The sequence below is a fragment of the Zingiber officinale genome, chromosome 7B, assembly GCF_018446385.1.
Source record: "Zingiber officinale cultivar Zhangliang chromosome 7B, Zo_v1.1, whole genome shotgun sequence".
Lineage (NCBI taxonomy): Eukaryota > Viridiplantae > Streptophyta > Magnoliopsida > Zingiberales > Zingiberaceae > Zingiber > Zingiber officinale.
In genome coordinates, this window is record NC_055999.1 from 874,763 (window position 1) to 897,851 (window position 23,089).

Here is a 23,089-nt window from a genome sequence, read left to right on the forward strand (position 1 = left end):
TTATTTTCTAACCTCAATCCAAAATTAGTGGCTAAGTTGAACTTATTTTTTTTATATTTTTTAAAAAATTATTTTATAAAAGCTAGCTCACTTGGGATTTTGATGAAGAAATCTTGAATCTCATTTAATTTAATTATTAACGGAATAAAAGTTCCATTCAACATCTTTTAAATTTATCTCTTTATAAAATATTCAAAAAAAAAACATTAATCCACCTAAAATCAATAACATCTTAAGATTTTAAAATATATATTCAACCTCTTATACCGTTGCTCTCTTTATCGTCTGATTTGCAAGCCTCGATCAAACTACCGACTCTAATTGGTTTTTTGGAACAATTAATTAAAAGTAAATATATAAGAAGGATGAATTAAAATCTCGATAAAATACAAATTTAATATAATTATATCTTAAATCTATTTATAGATTAAATCGATAGATTTTATCAAATATTTGTTGGATTTGATTACAAGTCTTGGTTTTGGTCGACAAGTTCCCAACATGCAACTGGAGAGGGAGTTGCGACGACCATGCCACTGCCATGCAAAACCGGACTCAGCTCATCGAACGACTTCACAGAGCGCTGCGCCACCGTGAATAGCTCCGGCGACACAGTCTCCGGTAGACAAGACGGAACCTGCGAAAGGACGCCGCCGGCCGCCGCCGTCGCCCTCATCGCAGCGTCGATCCCCAGCTGGTCGAGCACCTCCGCCAATTGCTTGCCGATGGTCAACGGATGAGAGGAAGCGCCGGCGGTCTTCTCGGACGTCGCGGGACGAGCAGCCTGCGATATTAATGGAGGCGACGGCGACGCAGGCGGCAGCGCCGGTGAGGCGAGACCGGTGAGGGGTTGCACCAGCGACATGAATTCGCTGCGGTGGGCGTGGATGACCTTGGGCGAGACGTTGTAGATGATCACTGGCCGTCGAGGCGGCGCCGGCAGTTGCCTCTTGATGATCTTGCGGGAGTCGGTGCGGACGTCGAGCGGGGTCGGCCGGGGGCCTTTGATCTTCCGCCGCCGCGATGGCTGGCTCAGGGAGGGGTAGGAACCGTCCATATTTACGCTTCTTCCAGCTCCGGCGATGGGATTAACTCGAGAGATTTGTGCTAATTTGATAATTAAGATTTCTTAAAAAGAGAAAGATTGATGGATTATATAACAATAATAATCACATATACAAATAAAATTGTCTAAACAAACCGTTGATTCTTAAATAAAACAAAGTTAAATGAGTTGACAAATTGAATTATCAAATTAAGAGTTAAGGAACAACTGGACCAGGTCATAATTTGTCTTTTTAAACCCGCAAGTATTAATTAAGAATTAAAAATGGAAAAATAAAATAAATGTTGCAGGCCAAAGACTGTCCATGATCTACTAAACAGTAAAGTCAATCTCTATGAATGATCAAATTGAGCATTTTCCCGCGGGAGCAATCCTCTTTTTTAATGGGTTAAATGATGGATCATTCATAATTACTATCGGATTGTGACTGTAATTCATCCGTAATTAGTTGCAATTCTTTTCTGTATTCATCGTTCCCTCCAGATTATAGTTTGATTCGGAGAGGGTGATCGGAAGCCGTCCGGAGGCCATCCCCGCTCGGCGTCCAACAACTTGGTCATTTGTCCACCACTGGTGGCCTCTGGGAGGCCTCCGTTCGTCCTCTCTAAATCAGATTATAACTTGAAGGGGACGATGAATCCAAGAAAAAATCACAACCAATTATGATTAGATCGTGATTACGATTCAACCGTAATTATAAATTAACAATTCTCTATCTATAAAAAAGAAGACCAAAAGATCTACTCTCTTTTCTCCACATTCTAGATTACTAATTATATCTTTAGCCTTAAAACAGATTGATGAGAGTACTGAAACGAATATAGTCATCATTCACCAACTAAATTATTAATTATACGAATAAACAGCCTTTCAAATCTTTATTTAAAACTCCATTGGAAGAATCTTTTCTTCCTCTTGTCTTTTTCTTGTGTCATTTTTTGAATTCTTCATGCATTTCCATGTTGGAAGGCCTGTAATTGAGATGGCCGGCATGAATAAATTATGAGCACAAAACTTGCAACCTAATGAATTCGATTATGATTTTTTTCCATAATAACTATTTCATTCCGATTTTATTAAAAGCTATTCCAATATTCAAAAAATATTTTTATTGGATTAAACTGAATATAATAGTAACTATTAGGCCAGCTCAATTAGGCCTGTTGGGCTAAATTGTGTGCAAAAATTAATGTCGTTAAAAGCCTAAACTCCGCGTTTGAACCATCAATATAAATAAATTTTCTTTGCCCATACAATATTGTTGAAATATGAATATTTTTAAAATGATAAATAAATAATTAGTGTTTGTTATTATAATAGTCTTACCATAAACATAATGATTAAAATTGTTATACATTAAGTGTTACCATATGAAACTAGAATAGAATTTATTTTGGGCTATTTTTAAAGATAAACCGTTATTTTGACGGGAAAGTAGAAAAAAATCTCCAATTATAATTTTAATTTTACATGTAATTCTTAATTTAAAAAAATTTATTTCCACTCCCTACATGTAAAGTTTTATTTACTTCAATTCTCTCCTGCAAATATTATTACCTAATTACCCATAAGATTTGTAGGTACAAAAGGTCCAAAATAATATAATTTCTCTTAAATTCAACATTTTACATTAAAAATAAATATATTTTCTATTAAATTAAACATGTTTTTTTTCCTATTTTAATGTAATTTCTCCTAAATTTAATATCATTTAAAGAAAATCTAGTATATTTTCTATCTAATTGAGTATCATTTAAAGAAAATCTAGTATATTTTCTATCAAGGTGGAAAAAAAATCGTACTATGGAAAATATGGTAAAATGAGTATAATTTCTCTTAAAGTCGGCACTTTATACTAGAGTATATTTTATATTAAAATTGTCCCTCATATTTTTTTAGTTACAAATAGTATAAAAAAAGAGTATAATTCCTATTAAATTCAACACTTTAAACTAGAATCAAATATATTTTCTATTAAATTGAGCACTGTTAGGGTCGAAATATGCTGGGGGGATGAATAGCTCGTCGCACATTCGTTGTTTGCTTCGTGATGATGATGTGCAACGGAAAGAATACGAAACACAATACAACGCTAACAAGTAGGATTTACATAGTATCCACCTCAATAAGAGGTGACTAATTTAAGGATTCGCACACGACACACACTCCACTAACAAAAACATTCATTCTCGATAACTATCGGAGGTGGAGAAACCTCGTATAGGACTCACCCAAGCATAAAACTCAATACAAGAAGAAAAATACAAAGAATACATCTGAAAATCTTTCTTCTTGCTCACTTGATGCTTGTAAACATCTCTTGAACCTTGGATGTGTAACAATACTTGTCTCTAAGAGCTTCCATGAAATGGCGGCGAGTAGTCGAAGAAGTCATGTGAAGATTGGGAGAAGAGATACAAAGAAGAAGCTCGGCAACGGCTATATACTTCGCGCTCCTAGGGCTCCCAATCGATTGACACGTCAAATCTACGCCATCCCAGCCGTCCATCGCTCGCTTCCTGTGTAACGGTCAAATCTCAATCGATCAGCTAATCGATTGGGGAGGCTTGAATCGATCGGTCGATTAATTCAGAGCGCTTCTATGCTCTCTGGAAAATGGCTGAATCAATCGACCGATCGATTTAGATATTCTCGCGATTACGCGAGAAAAACCAGCCCCCAATCGATCGGCCGATCGATTGGAGGTGCCCAATCGATCGGCCGATCGATTGGAGGTGCCCAATCGATCGACTGATTGATTGGAGGTGCTGATCGATTGGGAAGCATTCTGTGCCTGTGATAAAGGCTCCCAATCGACCGACTGATCGATTGAGCAGCTGTTTATCGCAGCATAGTGCCAATCGATCAGTTGATCGATTGGTCTCCCCTTGACTTGCTTAAACCAAGTCTAGAGTCCCTAATTCCAACATCTGGTCAACCGTGATCTGTTGGAACCTTATGCTCAGTATCCGGTCAACCTTGACTTATTAGGACTCCTTTACCAAGTGTCCGATCAATCCCTTTTACCCACTTGGACTTTTCTCCTCGTGTCAAGTGTCCGATCAACCTTGACCTACTTGGACTTACCGTCTCGTGCTAAGTATCCGGTCCTCCATGATCCACTTGGACTTCCACCAAATGTCCGGTCACCCTTGACCCATCTGGATTTTCTCGTGCCAAGTATCCGGTCAATCCTTTGACCTACTTGGACTTCCCAACACCAGGTGTCAAGTTAACCTTGACTCATCTGGATTTTCAGGTGTCTGACTTCACTCACCAGGACTTTCACATAGTTTCACTCACTAGAATTTTTACCAGGCTTCACTCACCAGGATTTTTCTGTACCTGGCTTCACTCACCAGGACTTTCCATCTGCCTGACTTCACTTACCAGGACTTTCACATAGCTTCACTCATTAGAATTTTCACCTGACTTCAATCACCAGGATTTTTCTCTGCTTAGCTTCACTCACCAGGACCATCTGTCTGACTTCACTCACCAGGACTTTCACCTAGCTTCACTCACTAGGATTTTCCTCTACCTAGCTTCACTCACTAGGATTTTCTTCTACCTAGCTCCACTCACTAGGATTTTCTTCTACCTAGCTTCACTCACTAGGACTTTCACACTGCCCGACTTCACTCACTGGGACTTTCACCTGGCTTTACTTACCAAGACTTTCAACTGCCTAACCTCCAGTTAGAACTTTCTCAGTCGAGTATCCAGTCAACCTTGACCTACTTGACTCTTCTTCACACCAATCTGGTCAAACCTTGACTAAAGGTGAATTACTCCAGCAATCTCTCCAATCGAACAATTGCACCTGTAATCTCTACATATTGTCAAATATTGAAACCTAAATATCAAGACTTAGACTTGAGCCAACTTAAGCCTAGTCAACCTGGTCAACCTTAACCCAGGGGATATTGCACCAACAAGTATGATTTTTTTTCTATGTAATATAATTCCTCCTAAATTTAGCATTATTTAAAAAAAAATTAGTATATTTTCCATCTAATTAAGTACCATTTAAAAAAAAAAATCTAATATATTTTTCATCCAATTGAGGTGGAAAAAGAATAGTGCTCAATTTAATAGAAAATATATTAATTCTAGTTTAATGTATTAAATTTAAAAATAATTATATTTATTTTTAAATTTTTTATCAGGAGTAATTATTGTAAGTATATTTAATTTGAGAATGAAAATAATTTTTTTTTCTAATGAGGACTATATGTAAAATTATATTTACTAATAAGGACCGCATACAAAGTTTCTCTTATTTTGGACCATAAGAAAACCAAGTGATTGCCCTTCACTGCCAACTGTTTCTATGCATCAGAATATTTTTAATCGTTTGGATCACTGCAATCTCCACCCTTTCATACTTATCGCCCAACGAATAATTACCATCCAGCTATCAAATTTATTATTAAAAAAAGTATATCCGGTAAATCCACGCGAGCCGCCGCAATTTTGTCGGCCAAAGTCAACGTGCTCGTGGTGGTCGGCACGGATGTCGTAACTAAACATTTAAAACGTAGCGAAGAGTGGCTTTGACCGATCTCCCTTCATTTATATTTTGGCTTATCTTTGTGCTGGCTCACGTGGCTGCACCGTCGCCAAGGTTTCGCTCACGTGAAAAACATATTTCAGAATTCGAAATAACCTCCTCTTTTATCAAAAATCCTAAAGGCATCCCCTTTTTTTGAAAAAAAAAAAAAGTAAAAGAAGTGTAAACAGTAAAAGCAGAATTACATTTCTGTATTTGGATAAAAAGCGAGGACTAATATCTCAAAATTTTAACCTTTTAGCCCCAAACTATTTCCGAATTCTACATTTTACCTCCAAATCAGTTATTAACTTCATAATCTGAAGAGCGACAAGTTTTATCGACAGCAAGTGGACCCGATTTCCGAAATTGTTAGGAGAAAAGTACAAATACTGAACTATAGGGACTAAAATGGAAAGTAGCTTGGAGGAAATTAATGGAGTCCAATCCACGGCGGGGAGGCCGCTGGAATTCGAATCCGTCTTTTCTTCTTGCTCCACTTTTTTCTTTTTCTTTTTCTTACAGTGCATTAATCTCCAGCTGGTTCTTCAAATTGTAGATTAATCACTTTCGTACTTGATGATAAATTCAGAATTCTGATCTCGTTTTCAGCAATGGAGGAAGAAGCGCAAGTGCCGTCGTTTTTCCTCTGCCCGATCTCTCTCCAACTCATGAAGGATCCGGTGACGCTCGCCACCGGCATCACCTACGACCGCGACAGCATCCAGAGATGGTGGCAGTTAGCCGGCGGTCGCCACAACACCTGTCCAGTCTCGAACCTGACCTTGCCGGACTCAGCTCAACTCACCCCCAACCTCACTCTGCTCCGCCTGATTCAAGCTTGGCTCGCCGCCGCCAACTCCTGTGATACCGGCGAGACGCCTCTTCCGACGACCAAGATTTCCCCCGTCGACGCCGCCCACGTCGCCGAGCTTCTTGACGACGCGGGGGAGCATCCGCTCCCCGCCCTTCGCCGGCTGCGGAGCATCGTCGCCGGAAGCGAGCACGGAAAGCGGTGCGTGGAGGAGGCCCCAGGGGCCGTTGACTTTCTCGCCTCCGTCATCGTCGGCGAGGAAAATGGGGACGGTTTTGAGCCGTCGACGGTTTGCGACGAGGCGCTCGGCATTCTCCGCTCGATCCAGGTGGGCGAACGAGGACTCGCCGATCTGGTCGCACGAAATCCGGGCATCGTCGAGTCGTTGACGGCGACCCTGAGACGCCGACGCGAAGATCGCAACCGATCGCGAGACGACGCGGTGCATCTGCTGAATCAGATACTCGGCGCGCTCCCGCGCCATCGGCTGGCTTCCCTCGACGAGGAGCTCTTCCGCGAGGTGGTCCGCGCGCTTCAGGACCGAGTCTCCACGAAGGCGGCGCTGCACTTGCTCGTGTCTGCGAGCCGGAGCGGGCGGAACAGAGTAAAGGCTTCGCTCGCCGGCGCGGTCGGCGCGCTGGTGGAGATTCTGCTGGATGAGCCGGAGCGGCGGGCGTGCGAGCTGGCGCTGGTGGCGATGGACCGGGCGTGCCGGTGCGCGGAAGGCCGCGCGGAGCTGCTAGCGCATGCCGCGGGAGTGGCCGCGGTGGCGAAGAGGATGCTGTGCGCGCGGGTGTCGGAGACGGCGAGCGAGAGGGCGGTGAGCGTGCTATGGTCGGTGGCGCGGCACACGGCCACGCCGCGCGTGGTGCGGGAGATGATGCAGGTGGGGGCGGTGGGGAAGCTCTGCCTGGTGCTGCAGGCGGAGTACTCCGGCGAGAAGTCGAAGGAGAAGGCGAGGGACATCTTGAAGTGGCACGCGGCGGCGTGGAGGAGATCGCCTTGCCTCTCGCCTCACTTACAGATTTCATATCCAAGTTTGTAGCATGCCAATCTTTACGACAAACAAACAGAGCGTTTGTTGTCTGACATTATGATCAAATTAAGTTGCTTTGTTTTTTTTTCCCTTGATCGCAATTTCGCAACAGTGCGAACATTGTTATAGTGATTTCTTGATAAATATTTATCTATCGATAATAAAAAAAAAATTGAAATTGTATATACGATCCATTAATTAATAAACAGCTCCCCTTCGCATGATCTATAACTATAGTTGATGCGGTGATAAGGGGAGAAAGGCTCCACCTCGTGTTAGGATATGGAGGTCAGTGTCATAATGGGGGTCAGTCAAGTTGATCAAATACCCCTAGACCACTCGTCGATTGGGTAACACGCTCGTCCGACCGGACGCTCGACGAGGTTCCGAGCTTCCGACGTTCAGAAAGACTGCTAGGTATCTGTAAGAGCACGCCGAGCGAGTAGCACGGTCGCCCGAACGGGATAAGGAAGATCCGATCCGAAATCATAACAGTTCGACGAGGTTCCGAGCTTTCGACACTCAAAAAATTTGCTAGGTATTTACAAGAGCACGCCGAGCGGCTTTCCCGCTCGACCTTATATAGAGCTACAAAAACAGAGCGGATTTACGATCGAGCTATGCAGAAATGGAAGGGCGATCGAGCGGCCTCCCGGCTCGGCCAGAGAACACACTCAGCCGAGCCGAGCGGCTATTCCGCTTGGCCTAGTAAAAGACACGGCTAGCTGGATATTATCTTTTTGGATACATATGCCGCTGACAGGCGGCATGGTTGGCGGCTAGTTCAGACAGAAGATCGTACGACAGAACACTACAAAAAAAATACAATTTTACCGACGGAATTACCGACGGGAAAAACTTTTCGTCGGTAAACATGCCTAATTAACCCTCCCGAGGCCGACCCTTTCTTTTCACGCGCGCGGACGACGACGGTGAGCTAGGTTTTCCTCCGAGCGGCTATTCCGCTTGGCCTAGTAAAAGACACGGCTAGCTGGATATTATCTTTTTGGGAACATATGCCGCTGACAGGCGGCATGGTTGGCGGCTAGTTCAGACAGAAGATCGTACGACAGAACACTACAAAAAAAATACAATTTTACCGACGGAATTACCGACGGGAAAAACTTTTCATCGGTAAACATGCCTAATTAACCCTCCCGAGGCCGACCCTTTCTTTTCACGCGCGCGGACGACGACGGTGAGCTAGGTTTTCCTCCGATCGGCCGGTAAGTCGAATCTCACTGTTTCTTTCGATTTTTCTCGTTCCCCTTCCCTCGGTGGCGGGTTTGCCGGCCGGCAGCGGGCAGCGGGCCGCTGGCCGCTATGGCCACTGTGCCCGCCGCCAGCGGGCCGCTGCATGTGCCGGCGGCCGGCGGCCCGCTGGTCGCTGTGCCTATTGCTGGTGAGCCGGCTGTTCCAGACGTTGCCTTGGTGATCGTTGCTGCGTTGGACACTGCTGTGTTGGTCGGTAGGTAGTAATAGTTTATGCTTTGTACTTGTTAATTTTTAGTAAAATTTTGTACTAAAGTGTTTTTATTTTGTAAACAGATAGCATTTGCTGCTCTTCTCCGGTTAACCTACACATCTTCAGGTATATTTTAGTAAATCGTACTTGATATTATTTAGCATGATTTAATTTAGATATATTCGTATATTAATCTGTAACATAATATAGTTATTTCATTTGTAATGTGTTTGTACGTTAATATTTGCTAATTTTCAATTTATTAGTTTAAGGTCAAAATGTCTATGAACAAAGTTTGGATGTACAATCGTTTGGAAAATGGGTTTATTAGAAATGATTTTATTGCTCAAGTTGAAAAATTTGTGAACTTTGCTAAGAGTCATCCAGAATGTATGAATGATGATGAGTTACGGTGTCCGCGTAATCTTAAGAAATGTAGGAATAGAGCTTTTCGTGATGAGGATACCGTGAAGGTTCACATATGCAGAAATGATTTTGTACCAAATTACTATAATTGATATTGTTACGGGGAGCCTTATGTGTATGAATCAATTGGACCTTCTAGTGGGAGGTAATCTGCCACAACTTATACTGCTCCTGATATCTCAACTAATGATATTGCAATGTAGTCAATGGTTCACGATGCGATGAATGCTGCAGTTGATTATTCCAATATAGATGAATACCAACACCTGAATATCAACAACTATATGAAATTTTAAAAGTAATATGTTCATTTAATTTCTAAATGTTTTATTAATATATGTTTTAGGAGTCACGTTCGGTTCTATTTACATACTGACTCTTCATATGATCATATGCTCATTTTTTTTTCATGTATCATTTTATTATAAATAAAATTCGATATACATATATGCAAAAATGTTTATTTATATATCAACATGATCATTTGATATTTATCTTTTGACAGGATGCATTATCTTTCATTCTTGTATTATTTTGCCTACTCTGCACTATGGTATGTATTCTTGAACTTTGCACTATGGATTCGCTCGCCCCCAGCGCCCCCGCCAACCCGTCCCTAGGTCAACACGGAGGAGGTAAATCACGGGTGGCTACTAGCCATTAGTGCAAATGGTCAAGACATGAAGGAGGTTATGCTCGATCACGCCGAGTTTCGACCCCAAGACCTTATGTGGCAACACCCCATGTCTTAACCATCACACCGCCCCGAGGGGGTCTATATATATATATATATATGATGTAAGTGTGGATTATATGTTTGTATGAAGTTGTATCAATGAAGTGTTAGAATGCTATGATTGTTTAACTGTGGATTGTGTAAATATGGTGCTTTAATTTATGTGGATTATATATGTTTGTGTGGATTGATTGTAATGGATTATATCTATGATGGTTTGTATATTTGAAATTTATATATATGGAAATTGCCAAAACAGACCGAATCTGATTTTTTTTTTTAATTTACCAACGGAAATCAGAATCCGTCGATAAATATCGGAAAATCTATCGACGGAAACACTTATTTCCGTCGGTAGATCGATATATTACCAATAGAAATAGTTGTTTCCGTCGGTAATTACCAACGGAACAAGTGTTTCCGTTGGTAATTACCGACGGAAGATGGCTTCTGTCGGTAGTTTATTCCATGGCCAAAATCACTGTTCCGGCAATGTTTCCGACGGAATTATGGTCCGTCGGTATATTATTACCGACGGAAGGTCCTATTTCCGTAGGTAATGGCCTTTCGACAAATTGATTACCAACAACTGTATTTCCGTCGTTAATCTGCGGTAACCTATTATACTGACGGAAGGCCGACAGATAATTCTGTCGGTAAAACTGTTTTTTTTTTTTTTGTAGTAGAAGCTTTCACTTTCACTTCAAAGTTATGCTCGACTCGTTAAGGTATTGTGTCAGAGACACTTTATTAATACATCTTTTCAGGAAAGCTTCGGGAAGCATGCACGCGCGCTAAATAAACCCTATATAAAGGAGGAGTCCAAACTTCAACGGAGATAAACAATATTCTACTCACTATTTTGCTATGCTTCCACACATCGTCGGTGATTAACTTGAACGTCGGAGGATCATCATCGAAGATCCCTTCCCTGATTCAACATTGACACAACTATAATTACAAGATCTCGAGGAGTTAACACACGATTAATCGAAACACCACGTTTCCTTCATCTCAACTATCAAACAGGATCGGACATGATCAATAGGAATTAATGAGATTTGACTTTGTGATCGATCAGTAGGTTATCTACACGATTGGTTGGGGTAGCATTTGCATAGTCAAAATTTGTGTTCGATTATCTACACGACTACACGATTGGTTGTGGTAGCATTTGCGTAGTCAAAATTTATGTTGGAAAAAAAAAGTATTCAAAATAAAGATGATTTAAACTTTAAAGGCTGGCCGAACACGTGAATGTCACATGCGTGTTTGTGTGTTTCTCTTCCTAAGTCCAGCACAACATTAACTGGTGTGTTTTTAATGAAGAGGATCGGCTTGCTATCGCCTCCGGTGGTCTTCTAGATGTTCGATGAATTGCCTCACACAGCGGTCGTTCGTCTCCTCGTCCCCAAAGAGCTTCCCGTACTCCTTCGCCTTCGCCTTCAATGCCTCTCCTTCTTCCTCCACCATCACCAGCCTCAAGGTCCTCGCGATCCCATCCGCCGTGAACGTTCCGTCCTCCTCCCTCCTCGGCACCTCCACGCCGACCCCTCTTCCCACGAGATCCCTCGCGTTCAGCCCTTGATCAAACATGAGCGGCAGCAGCGCCAGGGCGCGCCCGGAGGCGAGCCCCTCGACGATCGAATTCCACCCGGCGTGAGTCAAGAATCCGCCGACTGACCGGTGACGGAGGACACGGACCTGAGGCGCCCAGTCCATGCACACAAGCCCCCGCCCTTTGGTCCTCTCCACGAAGCCTTCTGGCAGCGTAGCGTGCGACCCCGCCGGCGCTCTCGCCGCCCAAACGAACGGCAGCGAGGATTGCTCCAGGCCGAGAGCGATCGCCTGCAACTGCCAATCCCTCAGCTTTACTTCGCTTCCGAACGCGGCGTAAACGACCGAGCCGGGGTTTAGCTCATCGAGCCATTGGCGGATTCCGCTCCATGTTCTGTTTTCGCTCTCTGCTTCCGGCGGCGAGGGAGGGAAAAATCCCAGCGGAATCACCGGCGGCTCGTGAAGCTTCCCGAGATGGTCGCACCACTCCTCTTCGTACTCTTTGCAGCTCCTGATGGCTATCAGCTGGCAATCTTGCATGGACTTGCCGAACCGGTAAGATTCCGACACGCCGGAGGCGTCCGGCACGGCCCCCGGCTCGAACAGCTCCCTTGCCTCGTACGGCTTGTAGAAGATGGTAGACTCGAAGGGGACCCACGCCGGCGGCTCCGCGAACTGCTCGGGCGTCGTCCTGGCGCCCTCGCCGCCCATCAGCGCCGACGGCGGTCCGAAGAAGGTGAGCACTGCGGCGTCGTAGAGGGAGACGAAGGCGCACGGCACGCCGAACTCCGCGGCTACCCGGGGCGCCCAGTAGGCTGCATAGTCGAAGAGGATCCAGTCGGGCGGCGTCCGGCGGAGGAGCGCAGATAGCTGGTGCTGGAAGGTGTCGAAGGCCTGGCGCAGATAGGGCCTGAGGTCGTCGGAGGAAAGGTCGATAGAAGCTTCGGCGCCGTGCGGAAGGTGTTCGATGGGGGGCACGAGGAGCTCGACGAAGCGGATGAGGGAGGATAGGTGGGGAGGAAGGACGGGGAGACGGCTGATGTTTTTAGGGGTGGCGAGGAAGGAGACGCGGTGGCCGTGCTGGGCGATGCGCTTGGCGAGCTCCGCGAAGGGAAGGAGGTGGCCGAGGGCGAGCCATGGGAGTATGACGATGTGCATGCCGCCGTCGAAGTCAAAGGGAGGGGAAGTAAAAATCTCCCATTGCTAAGTGAAGAAGATATAAGTAATGTCAATTCCTGAGTGAAGAAGACAAAGGTGCCAGCTCACCGCTGATGCCTTCTCAAGATTTGGTTCAAGAAGATTTTACTACACTTGCTTGAGGGATAAGATAACAAAAAAACATCTCAAAAATAATTTTTATATTAATTTTAATTACAATTAATATAAAATATCGGTAAATTAGAAAAAAATTCTCAATCATAATGTTAACTTTACCTACAATCTCCATATCCAAAAAAACTTTATTTTAACTCCCTGCATGCAAAATATTATTTATTTAACTCCCTCATACAAATATTGATACCTAAATTGTCCCTCAGATTTTTTAGGTACAAAAAGATCAAAATTGAATATAAAAAGTCCAAAAACGAAAATGGGGACTGCATGCAAATTTTCATGGATGGGAATGCATGCAAAGATTTTCATGAACAATTAGGTAAATATGTTTGACTAGGGAGTAAAAACAAAGATTTTCATGGATGGGAATGCATGCAAAGATTTATTTACCAATGGGGACTGCATGTAAATTTTCCCATAAAATATTTGCTTGTGTAAAAGAACAAATTAAAACCAGATTTGTTGAATTCCATGACAACAATGGAGTCAGTTCAATCACTCTGTAAAGCTTGATGCGTAAAAGAGAAGGCTCGTCAGTTCTATATATAACCATATTAACATGCATTATATCTCAAAAGGAAATCAACCATTTCAGGTGTAATTCTAAATTATGAGCTAGCCATTTATCATTTAAAATGAAGTGTTAAACAAGATGAACAAGCTGATTAAAGTGTCACCTCAGCATGATCTTAATACGGAGGGGGGAAAAAAAGCTTCAGAAAAAAGGAACAAAAGAGAAAGATACTCACATGAAAGATGAGCACAACTTACTTCGAGCTAAGTTCCACATTGGTTCTGGCTGCAAGTTTGATCCTCTTGAAGCTCGATGGTCCTTCCAGAGTCGACTCTATTTTTTTCACACCGTATCAGTGCCGGCATTCAGCAATATCGACGCCGGCACAAAAACATTCAATCAGAAATCTCAGGGATCTCATGGGAAGTCCAGCTAGGAGGGAATGTTCTCTGCAAAACTTCTGTAAGTTCGCCTCCAGTCCTCTCTATCTTGCGCAAGCACTTGGACCAGTGGATAGCAGTGTGTAAGTCAACAGTCAGGTCATTTTCTACCATTTCTTTACAAACACGCACAATTCCAGAACATATGTATTCTTCGGCCAAGGTTGTCCTTGATAAGAGAGAAGTTACGAGGCAATGGTATGCTGCCTTGTCAGGCTTCAAACCTGCTAATTTCATCTCTTCAAAGCATTTCAAAGCCTTTTCAGGAAGTGAAGCTCGTGCCCAACCTCTGATCAGGGTGGTGTATGTTTTAACATTAGGCCTCACCCTGGCAGACTCCATCTCTTCAAGTACTTTTGATGCTCTCTGTACAAAGTAAAATGCAAACTGAGGATGAACAGACTAACTGTGTCATTCAACGAGGGTGGAGCGAACACTAATTCAAACAGAAAATGAGAATAAGCCACATAAAAAATATATTTTTAAAAAATTATACCAACAACAACACATGGAAAATAATAATAATAATCTATTTTGATTCTCTCCCTCACATCTATTTTGCATCTTCATACTAAACCCAGGACCAAATCATCCTCAAGCAACTCCTCATATTGAAAACATGGAATCAGTTATCGGGGTTGACTCACAATGTTTTGAAGTTTTAGATCATCAGCTTTCCTTTAAAATATTGACTGGCAAGTGATTAGAAACCAAGCAATGAATATCATACTATCTGTTTTCTTGCTACAGTTTTAAAAAAATATTGAACTCTCTCTCTCTCTCTCTCTCTCTTAAATAGGTTGTCGTGCTTGGTGGGTCATTAAGTACACGCTGCTAAACTAAGCCGATATTTTCAGTTTGGTTTATTTTGGAAAAGAAAATACAATTTGGTGCATTCCCTGATAATTATAAACCAAACCAAATTGATAAAGTGAGCTTATGCTTATTCTAAGTTAATTATAGAGTTGTTAATTATCCTATGCCTCATTTTCATTTTGATAAAAAGCAACAATAGTTAGCTAATTATAATTATTTATGTGGTTACTCACGACAAACGCAAAATGAACCAATATCCTTCAATACCAATATAACTTAATTGAGGAAAGAATAGCGTTAAGTAAAGGATAGTTGATTACCATCATATCACCAGCCTTGCAGCACGCATTTATTAAAGAAGTGTAGGTATGAATGTCAGGAGGAACTCCATCCTGCTTCATTTGATGCAACAAATCAGCAGCCTCCCAAACATCTCCTCTCCTGGCCCACCTGATGAATAAGACTAGTCAGGTCATTGAGGGGGAAATAATTTGAAATATGAACCAAGCCCAGAACACGAGGCAACGTTCAACAAAAAAATTTCAGCTCACAAAGATACTTTCATAAAGATGAAGTATCTAAGAGTCTAGGGTTTCTGTAAATTATTTAGAACAGATTTCTCACAGTTAAGCACATGAAAAATTGTAACAAATGCACAAACACATACAACTATGTCTAGTAAGTTTAAACATTGTACAAAGAAATAGAAAAAAAAACCAAAACCCTAAGATATATACCTCTGAAATCCAAATCAAAACTTCCTCTAAAAACATCATGAATTGTCCACGCATCAATATATTTTATTTTATTTAAAAAAAAAAAGTGAACAGACAAGGAAAACAAGTGTTAACAATAGGAAAAAGTTTAATTATTACCCATCTATTAATATATTGTAGACAAATGTGTTACGAGGTATCTTTTGAGCACTCATTTCTCTTGTGACCGCAAGAGCACTCTGCATTCTTCCAGATTTGCAACAAGCTTTCAGAAGTGCTTCATAGATGAAAGCATCAAGCTCTATGCCTGCCTCTTTGATTTTGGTAAAATATTCGAAAGCTTTACCAATATCACCATCAGAAGCATATCCTTGCATGATTGTAGTGTAGGTATGCTTGCTCGGTGTTATACCAGTTAGAGACATCTTATTAATTACTTCAACAGCTTTCTCCATCTGGAAAAGAATATGGTTAATCGCACAAATATAAATTATTAGCGTCAACCTTAAACCACAAAACATGATGACTACCTTGTGCTTTTGAACAAGGCCGTGAATAAGAACATTGTAAATTTCTACTGTTGGGACACATCCACTTCGCCTCATCAAATCAAAAATTTCCATAGCTCTTCTCATGTCACCTACTGCAGCAAAGGCATCTATGATAGGCAAAAATGTGCGAGTGGAAGGCCGATGCTTCCCTTTCTGCATTTCATGAACAACCTGAATGGCTCGATCAGTGTTACCCATCTTACTGAATGCACATATAATGTTATTATAGAGAACAACATCAGGTTTCAAGCCTGATTGAAGCATTTGCTCAAAAATGCTGAAAGCATTAGCATAGTCCTTTAACTGGATAAAGCCATTGATCAACATTGAGTATGTCTTGTGGTTGTGCACAATGCCGCTCAACTCCATCATTTTGCTAACCTCAAGGGCCTTGGAAACTTTACCAATCTGGAAATCAAGATATTAATCACATACACATTGTTTAAATTGATATTGCATTGGAAAAGGTTATATAAACAACAAATTGAAATAAATTTCTTTACCTTAGCATACAGATTAATAAGACACCCATAACTGATGATTGAAGGTTTAAATCCACATTCCTGCAGAAAAACAACAAAAATCTGAGTCTTGCATAGTCGCAGTGTGCCTGTTGGCCATAATGAAAAATTATTAGACAATGGCACTGCAGCCACTTTTGTTGTCAACTTAAGCAAGTAGGAAGCAAAAAGTTAATGCATCAAAAATGACTATAATACAATAGAAGTTTGGAATTAATATAAAAGATTCCGATCAAGGCTGTCTTCAGTGTATAATACACAAAGAGAGAAATCATACTAAGATAATATGGACAAGTTGGAAGTCAACCAATAAATTCTCATTAGACTAGTTGAATCAAGTTAAAGGTGATTGTAAGTCAATCATGTTTGTTCTTGGAGTTCGAAATGACCTTCATTGAGGGGAGACGAAGTCCAGAAAATGTTTTACTTAACTAAAAAATATATATTGCCTATGATCATAATATATATATATATATTTGCTTCTTAAAAAAATGGATTACAATGACATATTGACATAATTCTTTCCCAGATTAAACCACGACTCAGATTCTTAGAAAAAGAGTCTAGGATTTTTCAAAAAAATAAAATAATACTGCATTCCAAATTGCAAATATTTTGAGAATCATGGTTTCAAAACACATCAATCCAATAGGTATCTTAAAAAAGAAAATAAAATTTAATATCTAAGTTTTTATATTCTTTAAAAAATAAAATTGTTTTGTTTCCCTTTAAAACGCTAAGATCCAAGTTGAAACATTTCAAATAAAAACCATCCAACCAAGTTTAACAGGAAAGAATATTCAATTAAAAAAAAAAGATTCCAATTATCAAATAGTTGAACAGCTTACCACAACTCAATAGAAATTACTATCATGTTAAGCAAATTCCATGTAACCTAGAACATCATCCTTGAGAAAGAATTCAACACAAATGACTATGAAATCAAATCTTAATTCAATCGAGTTATTTTTTCTCAATTCATGTTGGCTCTAAGGTGTCGTGTATCCTTTTTCTAACACAAAGAAATCATTTTGTCATCCAAATAAATCTACAGTTAAAGTATGTACATTCTTGCAGTCTCTGCAAATGAAAATTTTAAAAATCATGAAATCTAGAAATAACATGGCTTCCAAATACCGTGGTCCAAATGCACCCTAAAAGTTGATATATGTTAGTATGTTTATCAGAAAACCATATACAAGAAGATGTAGTGACATGACAATGATCACTTTTGATTATTACCTCTGGTTCCAAATGCTAGTGTCACTGTTTCCAGCCTCCTTTTCACAGTTACTAACCATATGCAAGTGAAGAAATAAAGGGAAACTAGTGATAATCAGGTTTCATTAGCATCCTATAGGTTTTATACCATCGCAAGCTAGTTATTGTCAAATGGAACACACAGCTAGAGTATGGAGATGCCAGAGGAGCGACACATGGAAACTGTAGCAAGAAATGCATGCAGATACAAGATATGTGAATTGACTCCAAATCTTCAGACCAAAAACAAGAAAAAAAATAAAAATTCCATGAATTAGAATACAAATATACAGGATGTTTCGTTACCTTAAGCCTATCAAACACAATTAAACATTTCTTCTCATCTCGAATATTGGTATAACCATCCATCATTGTGTGATATATGTTAATAGAAACATCTATTCCTTGTTCTTCCATTTCTCGAACCAAAACTTCAGCTTGAGACATATTGTCACTTTGACTGCACAAGGAAGTGGTTTGAGAAAATTACGAGTATCCCTATCTGATAAAGAACCAAAAAAAAAGCAAATATTGATGTAATCTAAGATTTTCCATTATCTGGAATGAAGACAGAATTCTGCATGTCTTATTCATAAAGATATATTGTTTACAGGAAGTATATTCTGAAATGCCTACTATAAAGCTCCAAGGTAGAGTACTACTCAAGTTAAAAAGATGAGTATAGATCAGTGCCATCATGAAAAATAGCCTGATTATAAGATATACCACAATAAAATTCTGGCTAGCATACTTGAGGTTTAATATGAGTTACCGACATGCATTACTACAATTAGGCTATCCAACACACTAATCTGAGAGGTAATGGCATCTCAATCACAGCATAACTTTGAGAAAGCATATAACATGCATCAAGTAGTGAAATATAAGAAATCGAGTGATATTTTGAAATGGCAATCATTCCAAATAACAAACAGCAGTATCACAAAAGCCATATAAATCCATAAAAAAAAATACTAACCAATGTGCGTAAATGATGTTGCTGTATATTACGCCATTCAAGGAAGAAAACTTTTGCTTTGCCTCTTTGAAGTAGCTATCTGCAGATCTTCCAAAGTAGCAAAGAGGTCATCAGGGAAGATTTATTAGATCAAAAGTAACAAAGATGCATTAGACAGATCGTAGGCGGATCTATATCTCTTTAGTTTTTGACTGAGAAGTAAAAGAATTTTGTATCAGCCAAATCAAATCACAATCAACATTCACAAGTAGCCTGATAAAATCATGCATATCCCAGGTGATTAAACAAACAATACTTGTATAATAATGGAGATGGTTGAGATGACAACATGGATTGCAAACTCAGGAATGTCATAGTCTCATATCAGTTTGGTTATGAATTCAACCAAAACAAACAATGATTATATTCCTTAGCTTCTAGGCTTTCCACATCAAACATATAACAAAAAAATGGTGGATTATAAAAGTTAATGACAAATACATGAATTATCGAAAGTAATACTCACTCAGCATCGAGGACTTTAGCAAACCCAGCAATAAGGATACTGTATGTTGCCATAGTCAACTCAACACCCTCAGTCTTCATTTCATCAACGCAAGACAAAGCCCCACGCATATCTCTGGCAACTGCATAAGCGTGAACAAGGCTGCATGAAATGAATTTACTTAAACGCAAGAAATGAATGCTTAAATCAACTTGATCATTCATAATGCCAAAAGTAAAGTGTTCACAACGAACTATAGAACATGAGGAAAATACTAGAGAAGTTTCAGGCAATTATTCATTTATTTGGGGAACAATTTTGAATTAGAAATCACTTGAAATTGTTCTCCTTTATTTTCCAATTCAGCATAGATATATCTAGCTATTTTCCAAATTGTTCTCCTTTATATTTTTCACACTTTTATCTGGTCTATGGCAAGTAATACACAAGTAAATTTTTTCAACGAAGTATTTACTACAAAAATCAACTAACACAGCATAAATATGATAATTGTATAATATGTTACCTTGTAAATATGCGTTCATCTGGTTCAATTCCTCTTGCTCTCATGCTCTCAAAAGTTGCTCGTGCATGATGTTTATCACCTCTTCTGGCATAATACTTGACCATCAAGCGATAATCTCCTAAAGAGGGCTGAATCATATAGGTTAATAACTCTCAAGTTTTGAGAATGTTATTTAGATGAGCAAAGTTATTTTAAATACTTATTTGGCAATAATGATCCTAGGGGTTGAAGATCCCTGGAATCTAAGGACAAAGAATTAATTCAGGCTTACCCATCAATAGCAAAGAGAGACAGTAATGTTTTAAGAGCCAAATACATGTCTAAACTCAAAACTCCTAATGCACATTGCTTCTTGTTTTTGATAATCTTCAACCTCAATGCAAAGAAAATTAATCTACCCTAAGATGATTGCTTTATATAAACTATGTCATCCACTAGAAGCATTTTCTATGCTGCGGAGGGGATTTTTTAGAATAACAAGGATAAAAGGGTCAAAAATAGTGGTACGGGGGAAGAAAGATTTGTACCTTGGGTATTTTATCAAACGCCGACACTACTGCTTGCCAATCCTCTGGCTTAGTGTCCAAAACCTTCACAAATCTATTGCTAGCATTCCCCCTCTCCACATGCCACTTCGACTTGTACTCCCTACGATCCGACCCCGCTACCCAGTTCATTTTCTCTTCCTTCCTCGCCCTCTGCTGACTCCCGTCGTCCAACCTTACAGTCAAAACCTTCCCATGGAACTCCACTCCGTCAAACTCCACCGCCCTGACAGCGGAATCCTCAGCAGTAGGACTACCGTATAACAGGAAACAATACCCCATATTGCGCTCCGGATCATCATGAGCCCTGATCAACTCGCATTTCTCCACGGGCCCGAATTGGCTGAAGAACTCGACGATCTCGTTCTTCTTGGCCCATCGCGGCAGATTCCCCACAAAAATCTTTCCTTTAACACGATATTTGGCAGCGTCGGCCATGGAATCGGGATTAACAGCAGGCGAGGGAGGATCTTCGACATCGGAATCCGATGGCAGGGTTTCTGCCGGTGGCAGCGGCGGAGGAGGAGGTGGAGGAGAGAGCTTACTGGAAAGCCAGAGCTTCGGTGCCAAGGGGTTGGTGGTGGAGGGTTTAAGAGCGGTCGAAGGGGCGGTGTCAGGCTCAACAGGGGGTGTTTGCCGGAATGGAGGGTTCAGGGGGCGGCGAATGGTGGCGGAGGATAGCGGCGCGGCGGCGGCTGCTGCAGCTTCCGGCGGTGGCTTATGGGAAGCGCGAGGAGAGAGGAGGATGGAGGGTTTGACAACGAGGGTCGTGGGAGAGAAGGAAGCGGGGACGAAAAGCAAATCCATCAGCGATTTGATTGGTGAAGGGAGTAGAATTTCATGGCTCAGCGATTTGGATTTGGAGAGGAAGAAGGGCGTCGAGCGAGGCCGCAGAAGATATCGGGAAAGATAAAGAGGGTGATTTTCATTTCACCCTAATGTTTATTTATTGTTGTAAGAAAGACCTCCTAAAATGTTTACATTAAAATATATTTTTAAATAATTGAAAATATATATATTATTTTAATCTCTGACTTTAGCCGTTATATTGTTCACACTACTAATAAATCTCTGACAAGATTTTACTTGTACTATGCATAGGCTTCTAACTACTCGACGAATGCAAGATCTTTGACAAATTCTGATTTGAATCAGAGTATCCTAATAAATTAAATATTTTCTCTAAATATTTATGATCCCTACGTTTACGTCATCACTTAAATATCTTTTTTCAAATATCTCAAATTTTATAATCAAATATCCCCTTAATTAAATATTTATGAGTCTCACCTACCAAATATCTTACTCTCAAATATCTCAAATTATATAATAAAATATCTAAAAAAATAATCATTTCTCCTTATGAGACCCACTTGCATGCCATCAAGAATGAAATCATCGGGCATAAAATTATGTCCGATAATTTTTATTCACCTCTCAAATATCTTTCATGAGGGATCTCTTTCAAATATCTTCATGGGAGATGTCCTTATAAAATCTTATTTGAGATATATTTATTTTTGGTACAATTATGACTTAGTATGTGTGCATCATGGTCAAACTTGTTAAAAAGAGAATGGTTGAAACTTGAGAGAACTGAAATTGACGTATTTGTTCTTGAATTTTAAGAATAAATTAATTTCTAACTAATTTTTACCAATGTGAAATTGTTTCCAAGTTATTTGACGATCGATTATAAATTGATCCTATAATTTACTTATTAGTACCACGTTGTGTTTGATTCTTGTGTCTAAGTGCGCAGGAGTTTGGGAACATAAGAAGTCGAGCGGAAAACACAGTTAGCGAGAAAGATGACAAGGTGTATAAGAAAGACATGCGCGACGTTCGAGGGACTAGAAGCCGGGAAGGAAGCTTACTCAAGGAGAAGGTCGGAGTTGGGTTCGGATGAGCTTAACTCTTGTTAGCCAGAGAATCACCTATGCGAAGAACTACGCGAAGAGATCAGCTTTGAGCTGAGTTGCCCTGTGGAATACGTCTTTCATGGCTGGAAGACACATTCGATGAACAGTACGAAGGTGTCTTCCATCCTTTGAATGTGTTTTCCATGGCTAGAAGGCGTCTTCGCTAGCCGTTAGTCGAGGATAAAGTTTTATCCTCGACGGATAAACTCTATCCGATGGAAGGCGTCTTGGACCTTTTTGAAAGCGCCTTCAAACTACGGATAACTTTTTAAGAGATTATAAAAAAACCCCGGGACCTAAGAAATCATCATCAACTCTAGTATTTAATTTCCTAACAACATTTTGAGCATTCAACACGCGTAAGAGGTTTCTCCGCCATCACCAAAGGAGACTTTTTTTTAGTGTTTTTATTTACCTTGAATTAATAACCATCTAGATTGTAACTAAATAATTCTTTTGTCTCTTTCTTTTAAAATAGTTTATTTATTTTTATTATAATTGTGCTCCTGCTACTAATCCGAGTTGAAAGATTGGGAAAAACTTGTTTAATTTTTACATAGATAATTCATCCCATTCTTATCCGTCACGTTATGCCAATATTACTTCTATTCATATAATTTAGAAACGGACCGTGAGAGACGCCTAAGTCATCCCATTCTTATCCGTCACGTTATGCCAATATTACTTCTATTCATATAATTTAGAAACGGACCGTGAGAGACGCCTAAGATAACGTAATCATCTTTTCATACAGCAACGAATGTAAAATCCTTGACAAACTCTTATTTGTATAAAATTTTATTTGAAATATATGTCTCTTGTTACGAC

General features: G+C 40.4%; 4 protein-coding genes across 4 annotated transcripts; 1 reads left to right on the top strand and 3 right to left on the bottom strand.

Annotated features, from left to right (window-relative positions):
* Nucleotides 1–466: 466 nt before the first annotated feature.
* LOC122007384 (protein MKS1-like) lies at nt 467–1,057 on the bottom strand. Its single transcript, XM_042563253.1, has one exon. It carries the CDS (start codon nt 1,055–1,057, stop codon nt 467–469), a length of 591 nt encoding a protein of 196 aa, XP_042419187.1.
* Nucleotides 1,058–6,025: 4,968 nt separating this feature from the next.
* LOC122003451 (E3 ubiquitin-protein ligase PUB23-like) lies at nt 6,026–7,651 on the top strand. Its single transcript, XM_042558554.1, has one exon. The coding sequence runs from the start codon at nt 6,233–6,235 to the stop codon at nt 7,475–7,477; it is 1,245 nt and encodes a 414-aa protein (XP_042414488.1). The 5' UTR covers nt 6,026–6,232; the 3' UTR covers nt 7,478–7,651.
* Nucleotides 7,652–11,303: 3,652 nt separating this feature from the next.
* On the bottom strand, nt 11,304–13,895 carry LOC122004897 (putative UDP-rhamnose:rhamnosyltransferase 1). The gene is made up of 2 exons (XM_042559735.1): nt 13,759–13,895; nt 11,304–12,855 (listed from the first exon to the last, which is right to left on the bottom strand). Exon 2 carries the CDS (start codon nt 12,808–12,810, stop codon nt 11,437–11,439), a length of 1,374 nt encoding a protein of 457 aa, XP_042415669.1. The 5' UTR covers nt 12,811–12,855; nt 13,759–13,895; the 3' UTR covers nt 11,304–11,436.
* LOC122004896 (pentatricopeptide repeat-containing protein At5g04810, chloroplastic-like) lies at nt 13,586–21,261 on the bottom strand. Its single transcript, XM_042559733.1, has 10 exons — nt 20,322–21,261; nt 19,795–19,922; nt 19,290–19,430; nt 18,785–18,871; nt 18,112–18,265; nt 16,528–16,587; nt 16,004–16,432; nt 15,633–15,928; nt 15,078–15,207; nt 13,586–14,307 (listed from the first exon to the last, which is right to left on the bottom strand). Exons 1-10 carry the CDS (start codon nt 21,144–21,146, stop codon nt 13,897–13,899), a joined length of 2,661 nt encoding a protein of 886 aa, XP_042415667.1. The 5' UTR covers nt 21,147–21,261; the 3' UTR covers nt 13,586–13,896.
* Between the last annotated feature and the right edge of the window lie 1,828 nt (nt 21,262–23,089).

Excerpts from the sequence above, each read along its gene's own strand:
- LOC122003451 (XM_042558554.1), top strand. The coding sequence starts at position 6,233 with ATGGAGGAAGAAGCGCAAGTGCCGTCGTTTTTCCTCTGCCCGATCTCT.
- LOC122004896 (XM_042559733.1), bottom strand. The coding sequence starts at position 21,146 with ATGGATTTGCTTTTCGTCCCCGCTTCCTTCTCTCCCACGACCCTCGTT. Across the intron at positions 19,923-20,321 it reads CGTTTGATAAAATACCCAAG|CCCTCTTTAGGAGATTATCG; the intron begins GTACAAATCTTT and ends TATATGATTCAG. Across the intron at positions 16,433-16,527 it reads TTATTAATCTGTATGCTAAG|ATTGGTAAAGTTTCCAAGGC; the intron begins GTAAAGAAATTT and ends CTTGATTTCCAG.
- LOC122007384 (XM_042563253.1), bottom strand. The coding sequence starts at position 1,057 with ATGGACGGTTCCTACCCCTCCCTGAGCCAGCCATCGCGGCGGCGGAAG.
- LOC122004897 (XM_042559735.1), bottom strand. The coding sequence starts at position 12,810 with ATGCACATCGTCATACTCCCATGGCTCGCCCTCGGCCACCTCCTTCCC.